This window comes from Vicia villosa, unplaced genomic scaffold (assembly GCF_029867415.1).
Source record: "Vicia villosa cultivar HV-30 ecotype Madison, WI unplaced genomic scaffold, Vvil1.0 ctg.001793F_1_1, whole genome shotgun sequence".
Taxonomy (NCBI): Eukaryota; Viridiplantae; Streptophyta; class Magnoliopsida; order Fabales; family Fabaceae; genus Vicia; species Vicia villosa.
In genome coordinates, this window is record NW_026705730.1 from 337,347 (window position 1) to 349,171 (window position 11,825).

An 11,825-nucleotide genomic window follows, 5' to 3' on the forward strand; every position below is an offset into this window, starting at 1 on the left:
TACAAGTAAATAATCAATGTTAGTGATATATAGTTGCTGGAAAAATAAAGAAACAAAAACAAAAACAATATAACAATAGAAGAGACTAACATAAAACTAACTTTAAAATCGAAGAAAAAATCACGATCGTTGTCAAATGACAACAAAAAAAATAACACTATAAAAATTGTTACAACAAATAGACTACTCTCAACTACCCCAAGACCCCAATACACTTGTACTCTCTAAAACAAATATTTAACTATCTCTCACAACACTCTAAAACAAGAGTATAAGAGAAAATATAAAAAGTCAAATACAAACTTAAAGTGCTTTTGACTGATACATCTTGTAAAGAAAAACTTGAATCATATATAAAGCCTTGAACTCCCTCTTCCTTCACAAAACTAAGTAATGTGAGACTTCTTCAACATATGTATTTTCAAGTTTCAACCAAACCCAAAAATCTCTACATTGATTGAAAGTAATACATTAACTTTCATTGTCTTCACCGACAATCATATTCCACCATAAAGAGTATAGTCACTTGAAGTTACACCACTCAAAGAATTTTCACCGACAATCATTGTTTTAAAAACTATCATACTTCACCTAAAGAAGAGTATACTTCACTTGAAATTAAATCACTTCAAGAATTTTCACATGCCGAAAACCAAGTTAAAACTTTATGATGTAACTTCCATGTTAGTAGGAAGCTCTTCAACCATCGACATAATCTCGCAACACACTTTGCATCAGAGTCCATATGTTAATCTGCTATCAATAACTTGTCCTTTTCCATGACAGTGAAAATGTTATGAGGACACACTTCTCAATTTTCAAATAAGATCATCATTTCTCACAACGAGAGAGACAGTGGTAGCATTTGACTCAGAGTCCTTTTCTGACGCTGCCCCATCAGGACACTTATACTTATATGTCTAATATTTCCACATTTCCACCATTTCACACTCGTTTCATTGTTTTTCTTTACATAAGGCTTTCCTCTAGCAACCAACACTGATTTTGATGAAGTATTATCCTCACCTTTCAATCTTCTTTCTTTAGAAATAATTTTACTAGCAGCTTCTTCACAACTCAGAGTTTCCTTTCCATATATCAAAACATGTTTAATATGCTCATAGGAAGGTGGAAGATAGCATATGAGTCTAAAAGCTTTATCTTCATCATCAATCTTGACTCCAATAGTTTTTAATTCATAAAAAAATGTCATTTAGAATACTTAGATGATCGGATAGTTTTGTATGTTCATCCATGCGCAAGCTATGAAATTGCTCCTTCAACAACAACTTATTTGATATACCATTTCCTTGATATAGCCCTTCAAGTTTCTCCCAAAGCTCTTTGGCCGACGACGTACCAAGAACGTTCGCAAGAATATTCTTAGACAAAGACATGTGAATTGTACTCGAAGCTCTCAAATCTAGTTCCTCCCACTTCTCATTTTCCATGTTGAAAATGTTTCCTTTCAACGCCTTGTGTAATCCTAATTGTATCAAAACATCATTGACTTGAATTTCCCACAAGCCAAAGTTGATTCTTCCATCAAATTTCTCTAACTCAATCTTCACTGCACTTGAAAAACTTGACATTGCAACCAAAAAAATTTCTGCAACAAAACAAAATTTTCTCAACCAACACAAAGTATAAAATTTCTTTTCTGATATGGAAGATCAGACTAAACTGCAACTACATAGCATACTAAAAAATTTATACCCCACCAAACCAAGACTCTTGATACCACTTATTGGGAAAATAACAAACATAGCTAAAAAGAGGAATAAAATAAAACAAGAGATTAACGTGGAAACTCCAAAATTGGAGAAAAACCACGACCGTTATCAAATGACAACCAGATAATAACACTATGTGAACATTGTTACAACACATAGACTACCCTCAACCATTCCAAGGCCCAATACACAAACACACTCTCCAAATCAAATATTTAACTACCCCTCACAACACTCTAAAACAAAAGTATAAAAAAATATAAAAAGTCAAATACAAGCTTTCAGTGTTTTTGACTAGTACATCTTGTAAAGAAAAACTTTTATATATATATATATATATATATATATATATATATATATATATATATATATATATATATATATATATATATATATATATATATATATATATATATATCTCTTTGGACCCCCTCTTCCTTCACAAAACTAAGCAATATGAGATTTCTTTACCATACGTATTTTCAACCAAGTGTTGGGGAGTCCGAGAGAGTCGGGAGCACCAATAAAATCAATGCTCCAGGACCACAATGAATTTGTGTCAGATAAATTGGGAGCTATTAAAATATCTATGTGGAAAATTTTGACTTATCTAATCTATTAGCACTTTGTGTTTAATTTCTTAGCTTAATTCAAAATTGAGTCTCAAGCGATTGGTACAACGCCTTAATGATGTGCAATGACTAGATTTATTTTCTTTTCTATTTTGAACTTACAACTGATTATATTTCAAAATTCTAATTGATTAGAATCATATACTTATCAATTAGATTGCCATAAAATACATTTATTTGAAATTCCTTTTTGAGCCAACTTATACCTATAAATAGAGGTCCCTTCCCTTATTTCATTTCATCCAAAATTGTATTTTCACAGAACTCACTCTTTCCTTCTATATCTAAACTTCTTTTTTTACTCTCTCTTACTAATAATTTAGCCTTAACGTCTTTGTGAGAAAATTTATTTTACAAGTGAAATTTTAAAGTGTAGTTTTGGAAGGGTATAATTGTATGTTTACTAAGGAACCTTTGTTTATACTTTGGTTGAACATAAAAACCATTTCGGAATTTTTATTTGGGTTAGAAGCTAAACCTGTAAAAGCTTTGGTTTGGGGGTCGTATGGTCAAGTCTGTGTTTACGTTCGAGATTAACCTGTGGTAAAATCTCTTTAGGTTCTTGGTCAGCCCGTGGTAAAACCAAGATTAGTTTAAAGCTTACCACGTGGTAAGAGCTTGGATAAGGTTTGAGATTATCCCGAAATTAAAATCTCCTAGGTTATTGGTTAGCCTGTGCAAAACCCAGATTTAAGGTTCACGAGCTTTGTCTGTAATAAAATCTTGTAAGGTTTAAGAATTTGAAAACTCAACGCTCCAAAATTCTTGTTTGTGGAAAGAAGACTAATTTCTTCAAACTACCATGTGAAAAGGAGACTAACCACTTCGATCTGCCATTTGGAATAGAAGACTAAAACTGCCATATTCTAACGTTTTGTATTGTTTGGTTTGAGGTCAACCATCTTTTCTAGTATAAGGGGGGTGGGGGGGGGGGGGGGGGGGGGGGGGGGTTAGTGAACACATCCTATTAAAAGCTCTCAAGTTTATTGGAAACTCTCAAGACTAGTTCTTGGGAAAAGGAGTAATTCCTTTTATTTTTTATTGAACCTCTATAGATCTCGGTGTCTTCTCTTTCTCTCAACTCTTTACTTTTCCACTATTTATGTTCCGCAAATTATTTTTCCGCTGTGAATTATTTAAAATATTTTTAAACTCTGATATTACTCCGTAAAGTTTTTTAAAATCATTTTTTCTCAACCGCACAATTTACCCCCTTCTGTGTGTGAGTCGCGTGTCCAACAAGTGGAACTAGTTCCTAACTCCTGTTTAAGAACTAATCGTCCCATGAGGAAGATGACTTCCGACAAGAGATATTTTCTAAACACTCCACCATTTTTCAATGAATTTATATTCGATATTTGACAAGCTAGGTTCAGAAATTTTCTTCAAAGTTTAAATCATGAATTCTGGAAATCATTAGTCAATAATCCGTTCATCCCTACTCATCAAGTAAATGATGAAGTAGTAGATAAACCTTATTCCCTTTGTAACAAAGAGAAAAAGAGAAAGTTTGAAATAAATTTTTTAATATTAAGAGCCTTATAACAATGGATCTAGATGATAGAAAAGTTTAACGTGTTCATCATTACAATATCGCCAAAAAAATGTGGGATACAATTGAAATGATATATGGAGTTTCTCCAGGTATCAAACAAGAGAGGATGAACACACAGGGTGAAGTAGATAAAGATATATCTCATGAATGGTTTTCTAAGTTTAGAAATATTAGAAATTACTCCATCCGTTCCTTTTTAAGTGTCGTTTTAGAAGAATTTTGTTGTTCTTATTTAAGTGTCGTTTTATAATTTAATGTTATAATTTGTCATTTATACCCTTATTTTCTCAATCACTAACAAATATCTAATAATTACGAATTTGAAATTTAATCCAATTCTTACATAAAAAAAATAGGAGCCTTCATAAATTTTAGAAAAAACCAAGAAAGAATGAAATTGTAGAAAACTTGAACGAACTAGTTCAATTACGTAAAGATGAAGGAGTAAAAAATGAAGAATCATCATCCTCGTCATACTCCTATCATATAAGTCATGTGAAGTCCTTCTAAATAACATACTTGATAGTTGAACAATCCTCGAAAGATTCAACATCAAATGAAGAAGAGGAGACCTTGAGAAGAAATATGAAAAAGTCTTTTTCCAACGAAGAAGATGAAATATGCTTAAAGGCATCTTACGAGGGAGATATTATTTCTGTATCAAACCATCTTATGCACAATTGTTTAGAGTGAGTGGTCAATTAGTGGAAGAAAATGATAAAGTGAGAGAACATATCCTAGGTCTTAAGGAAACACTAAGATATCTTAAGGAAATTAATGATTCTTTAAAAATAGAAATAACAACTTAGAAGTTTGAAAGAAGAATATAAGCAGTGTGGCTTCCTTATAAAAGAACTAATTGATTTATGTGAAACCCTAGGAAAGTTCACCCAGGGGAAAAAGAAGCTTGACATGATTTTATCTAGTCAGAGATCATCCATAAATAAAAATGGTCTAGGATTTACACATCAATGAAAGTCTAAAAAAGAAATAGATCATAAGGGAAAGAAGCGTCAAGTCTATCAATGTACACACTGTAAGAAAATAGGTCTCTTAGAACCTTTTTGTTTTGATAAGTTAAAAAGATCAAAAGGTAACAACCTTAGATCTTTTGTACTTAATGCACCTGGGCCTTGTTGGGCCTTGAAAAGACAATTTTTTTTAATAAAATTTCGATTAATTTTCCAAAAATAAAATATTAGAGATTTTTCCAAAGTTGCGCGCGGAAGGTCTAGAGAGAAAACATGAGAATTATACTTTTATCGAAACTTGATCACGTTAACACTTAATCTCTTCAAAAAACATCAAAGATGCTTTAATGATGAGCCTTTTCTCGTAACTAGGGGTGATCAAAACCAAACCAACCCAATAGAAAACCGCAAACCAAACCAAACCAAACCGAAACCGCAAAAAACCGCATTTGGCTCGGATTAGTTTGGGTCATTTTTTAACAAAACCGCATGGTTCGGTTTGGTTTGCGGTTTGTATTTTATAAACCGAACCAAACCGAATCAAACCGCATTATGTTACAACCTAACTTTTAGTTAACTCACATCCAACCCAAACTTAAACCTATAATACCTTAACCTTATGATTACGAACAATTTTCTGATCCTTACACATGATTTTAGTTCCGATCTTCTCAAATCTCTAATAGCATTATCGCGTCTTCTTTGCCACATACATCTTCCCTCTTTTTCTATACTCTCTACTCTCTTATATTCTTTCTTTTTCACCTTCTCATTTTTAGGCAAATGTTCCCTATTTCAGTTTCGTTTTTATCGCACATCTTCTTCTCTAATCTCTCAACTCTTTTGTTTTTTCTTTTTCACCTTCACTAATCTCTCGTATCTTCTATTTTTTTGTTTGATTCTAATAATTTTTATATTGTTTTATACTATTATTTTATGTTTATTATTTCACTTTTGTCTAATTTAATTTTTACCTATTAAATAGAAAGTTATTGTCAAAATATGACGGGTTTTGTTGTTATTTAATAGTGTATGAATGTCTAAATACAAAGTTATGTTATCATCTATATGTATATGAATGGTTCAATAAAATATTTCTAAAAAACCGAACAAACCGCACCGAACCAAACCGCATTAGGTTGGTTTGGTTTGGTTCGGATTTTTTTTAAAAGCCAACCAAACCAAACCAAACCGCACGATTTTTTCTCTTGCGGTTCGGATGATTTTTTTCGTCAAAACCGCCCAAACCGCACCGCGATCACCCCTACTCGTAACATTCCAAGCCACATTTGAGCCATTCAAACCAAATTTCAACTTGGGACCACATGGCTTTCATAAACCAAAAACCATTTCCAAAACCACTCCAAACAAACACAAACCCATAACCAATTTGCAAATCTCATTTGAGCAGAAAATTAACACCAACAAACACACTAAGATGCAATCCTAATCCTTGATTGAACACTTTTCACATGGATCACTAATTGGTGCAATCCTACCCATTCTTGCTTTTTATGTTTCACATTCTAACTCCCACCAAAACTCACCTCCATTTTGTGCACGAATTTAAATTCATTTGCAATCATTTTGTCCTATTTAAACAACATTAAATCACCATAATTGGAAAAATTGGAAGCAAAATAAAGGCACGATCACTACTTGATTTTTTGCAAGAACTAAGGTTATGTTTAGATTAATGGAACATAACGGAGCGGAGTGTAGCGGAGCGGAATGGAATATAAATCATATTCCATTGTTTGGTTAATTTTTTAAAAATATTTCATTCCATCCCATACACCCCAAATTGAATGGAACAAAAAATAGAGAATTGGATGGAATAGGATGGAATTGATTCCATCATGTTCCATTCCATTCCATCGATTATTTGTTAAATGGAAACGAGTTGCATAGCTTAGTCATTCGAGTAATTGCGGTCCAATTAAAATACCTTTAATTAAGCGAGTTTAGTTCAACTCAAGGGATAGTTAACGAGCAAGCTGGAAGAATTTTCAACTTTTCTCACGAGTATCCGAATACAAGATGAATATCTCGGCCATTTGATACTCATTCACTGTTAAAGAGTTAAAGACTAAACTTGTTTCACTATTTTCAAATAAAAGGATTAAACAGACGAATTGGAAGAATTTTCAACATTTTCCTAAGTGCTTGAATACGAGCTAAATAGCTCGGACATTTGACACTCATATCCCCTAAAAACAATTCAAACTCATAAAATCATCTTTTTTGTTTGAGTGCGAATTTCTTTTTCGTCCAAGCGCGAGTCTTTTTAACTAGTTTTTCCGCCCAAGTGCGACTAGACTCTTTTTTTCACAAACAAAGTTCTTTCAAACAAAAACTACGTAAGCTTTGACTTTCCCATCGCACCCGCGAACACGTAGGCACAATGTTCTGAAACTTTGTCGAGCCCAATAATAAAAATACGAAAAACATTTTTATTTTTTTCTCTTTTTCTCTCATAATAAGTAGAAGATCGCGAGTAAACATCAAGTAACATTCGACCACAAAACTAACTAAATGAGTACCATTTAGTACAATGGATGTGAGGGAAATTAATATCTTTCCTTTGCATAACCGACTCCCGAACCCTAATTTGATTGTGATGACTATCTTATCATTCGTTCTTTGTTGGTTTTATCGATATTTTTTCGTTCCTTTTGAAAAAAGTAAAATTCGGTGACAACTATGTTGTATTTTAAACGAGCGATACGCTAGAATATTTTTCACGCAGCAACACACAGATATAGTGATAAAACATACAATATTGAGGTGTGTTTATCATCGTCTCATAGAACGGATAAATAATGCCAAAAAAAAATACATAGGAAAGTCGAAGCCCATGTGTGATTAAAAAAAAAAAAAAGGAAAGTCGCCTCTAAAAAGTATGTCTGCCCAATTTCTTTCTTTTGGGTTTATCTTCATTCTTTTCATTCTTCTCTCAAACGATCTATATTTTTCTATAAAACCTCACAATTCCACTTTTTTGTTACTAGTATAAGCACACAAAAAACCTTCAATGGATCACTATTAATACAGCTTCTCATTGGGAATGTGTAAAAGGTTATTGGAAAGTTTATCCATTAAACATATAAATGCGTCATGCTATTAGTCAAATATAGTCACAAATAAAACATGCCCATTTTCATGGACTTGATAGTCAAAAAATTCAAAACTCATAAACGTGTGCTGACAACAACGTAAACTACACATATTGCCACACACGTTTAATCAAAGTCTTTGTTCAACTCAACATCGTTCAAAACAAACAACGCCACATGCTTTGTTCAAACTCCCCCAATCTCAAGAACCATGGACATCTCTCTCAACACAACAACACTCCGATTTGGATCACAAAACCATAATCCACTCAATCACTATCATCATAGTCCAATATCCATTTCAATCAAACACACTGCAAAAACAACACTGAGATTGAACGCAAAGAAAAAGTCAACGATTGAAGGTATTAGTGACGAGTTGAATTCCATAGCTTCTCTTAACCTTGATTTTGCACCTTCTCGTAGACATGTTCGAGAAGCCTTCACTCATGTGCAACACCAACTAGACCATTTCTTATTCAAGGTGATTGATCAAATTATAGCTCAAACTTTTTTATATCTCATATTCCAATTTTGAGAATCATGACTTGTATAGTATGTTTCAAATTTCAATCTCTTTTCTTTCTCTTTATTAGACTGCACCTGCTGGAATCAGAACTCAAGAAGTAAGTTTTTTGTTTTATATATATTTTTTTTAAATGTCTATTGCTATAGTAGTACCGACACCTGGAAATAAGGCATTTGCGTGTCCAGACATGTGTGTCTGTGTCGGACACCTGCACCGACACATATGATTACGTTTAATTTATTTATTTTTTCAAAATATTACTGATATCAATGTGTCAGTGTCAGAGTCGTATTTAGGGTGTCTGTACGTTATAGTTTTGCTTGCTTTGACCAGTAGTGTATGTTTGAAAAATGATGTCAAGTTATTAATTTTGATTATCAGTGGTATGAAAAAAATTCAAGGGGATTGGAGATTTTCTGCAAAAGTTGGATGCCAGAACACGGTGTTCCAATCAAGGGAGCTTTGTTTTTCTGTCATGGATATGGCAGTACTTGCACTTTCTTCTTTGAAGGTTTGTCTTTAGACTGTGTTATTGATTTTCTAGAAACATGTCAACTATGATGAAGGAGTGTTCTTCATTTGATTTTTTGTTCAGGTATTGCAAGGCGAATTGCTGCTTCTGGATTTGGTGTTTATGCAATGGACTTTGAGGGTTTCGGTTTATCCGAAGGATTACATGGTTATGTACCGAGTTTCGATGATTTGGTTGATGATGTTATAGAATACTCTACAAAAATTAAAGGTATGGCCTTTAATATTTGCATTCCTAATGTTAGGACTTTCGTTCTCTATGCGAGAGTGCGATTGAGGTTGAGTTACCGTATTTGATTACGATTTTCTTTTAATATGTTTATTTGTGTTGATAGCAAGACCTGAGGTGAGAGATTTGCCGCGATTTATATTCGGGCAGTCGATGGGTGGAGCAATTGCTCTTAAAGCTCATTTGAAGCAACCTAATGATTGGGATGGAGTCATCCTTGTAGCACCAATGTGTAAGGTATGTCCATCTCTTTCTGTTTCATTCACAACAGACAAATACCAGACACGATACTGATACTGACATGCTGTTCTGTTTCTTTGGTGCTAAGATTTCAGAAGGCATGATACCATCAACTACAATTTTGAATGTGTTAACTCTTTTATCTAAAATGATGCCAAAGGCAAAACTATTCCCTTACAAGGATCTAACCGAGCTGATTATTCGAGAACCCGGCAAAAGAAAATTTGTTAGTAACTTTGTCAATCAATTCCTTGTTCTTCAATGCTTACCTAGTAATTGAATAATCATTAATCAGACGAATTATGTTATGAATTTTTTCTCTTATAGGCCGGTTACAATGTTGTTTCTTACGATGATAAAACGCGATTAAGAACCGGAATGGAACTCTTGAGTGCTACACAAGATATTGAATCACAGTTAGAGAAGGTTAGTTTTTGCATTGTTGGAATTCTGCTATATTATAGCTATGTTTTTTCTGCATGCAATCATTGTGATATACAATTTCAGGTTTCGGCTCCATTATTGATTCTTCATGGAGCAGAAGATAAGGTGACAGATCCATTGGTGAGCCAATTTCTTTATGAGAAAGCTTGTAGCAAAGATAAGACTCTAAAGATATATGAAGGAGGTTACCATGGTATTTTGGAAGGTGAACCTGATGAAAGGATTTCTTCTGTTCATAATGACATTATCTCATGGCTTGAGTTTAGGTGTTCTAGATGATTGAGGTTGATGAAATGTATATGAGGAATTTTATTAATGGTAGTTAGTTACACTTATGACTTTTAACTTTCAACTGTATACATGTCATGATCTAAGATGAAACTGAAAAATAATAGACATTAGTGTAAGTGATTTAGTGAGTTTGAGAGTCTATTTCGAGTGTTTAAGTTTTTGGTCTTGAAACTCAATTTTAAAATTAAAATCTTTTCGGCAAAAATTATTATGAATTACACCATTGATGCTTGACCAGGGAAGGATTTCTTGGATGAAGGATTTGTTTCCTCCTTTCTTTTTTGTGCTTGCGAGTTTGGATAGGACATCTGCCTGAATGTTGTGTTCGCGGGGGATGTGCTTTACTTCGATGGACGCGAACTTCATTATCTTTTCTTTTACCAAGGCCAAGTATTCTGAGATATTATTGTTTTTAACCTGGTATTCTCCTCGGACCTGGAGGGCGACGAGTTGAGAATCTCTGCAGATTTCGACCTCCTCAGCCCCTAGGTCCTCGGCCAGCCGTAGGCCCAGGAGAAAGGCTTTGTACTCCGCCTGATTGTTAGAGGTTGGGAAATACAAGGTGAGAGATATTTCGACCAAGATCCCTTCCTTGTTTTCCATGATGATGCCTGCTCCTCTCCCCGTGGAGTTAGAGGCTCCGTCCATGAAGATGGTCCATTGGTGTGCCCCTCGGATCAGGGAGGCCGGTAAGGTAATTTTGGCCACAAAGTCAGCCAATAATTAGGCTTTTAGGGCCTTCCTTCTATCGTATTTGATGTCAAATTTCAAAGAGTTCCAACGACCATCTGAGCATTTTGCCCGCCATGTCAGGTCGTTAGGGATGGCAACGGATCGGTGCGAGTTTCATACTACCCAAACCTGCATCCGAAATCGGCACTCAAACCCGAATGTATATATATATATATATAAGTGGGTGTAATTTCGGGTGCAGGTTTTACACTACCCAAACCCACACCCGAAATACCGGGTGACACCCGAACCCAAACCCAATCAACTCGGGTTTTCACCCGTTGACTCGGGTTCGGGTGTGGGTGGGCCTTGCGGGTGCAGGTCTGCTTGCCACCCCTACTGGTCGTCCCAATAATTGCTTTACGGGTTGGTCAGTACATAACACAATGGTAAGGGCAAAAAAGTAGTGCCTCAGCCTCCTCGCCGCGTTGATGAGGGCCAGAGCGACTTTCTCGATTTGTTGATACTTGAGTTCGGGACAATGTAGGACCTTGCTTGTGAAGTATATGGGTTTCTGCCCCACAAGTGTTTCCCGGATAAGGGCTGCGCTGACGGCCTCGGCCGTGACGACGAGGTAGAGATAAAGGGTGTCCCCGTTGTTTGGACGGGAGAAGACCGGTGGTTTCGATAGCGCTTGCTTGAGATGGAGGAGGGCTTGGTCCCACTCGTGCGTCCATTCGAAAGCTTCCTCCTTGCGGAGGAGTTTGAAGAAGGGGAGATCATGTTGGATTGATTTAGCCACAAAACAAGATTGGGATGTGAGCATCCCGTTCAGAGTTTGGATTATTTCTTCGAGCTCGGTGTCGCAATTTCGGAGAAGGC

At 34.9% G+C, this 11,825-nt stretch overlaps 1 protein-coding gene across 1 annotated transcript; it reads left to right on the forward strand.

The window, feature by feature from the left end:
* Nucleotides 1-8,108: 8,108 nt before the first annotated feature.
* LOC131636604 (caffeoylshikimate esterase-like) lies at nt 8,109-11,032 on the forward strand. The gene is made up of 8 exons (XM_058907214.1): nt 8,109-8,491; nt 8,604-8,633; nt 8,918-9,047; nt 9,132-9,278; nt 9,403-9,533; nt 9,625-9,762; nt 9,864-9,962; nt 10,044-11,032. Exons 1-8 carry the CDS (start codon nt 8,219-8,221, stop codon nt 10,257-10,259), a joined length of 1,164 nt encoding a protein of 387 aa, XP_058763197.1. The 5' UTR covers nt 8,109-8,218; the 3' UTR covers nt 10,260-11,032.
* Nucleotides 11,033-11,825: the final 793 nt, after the last annotated feature.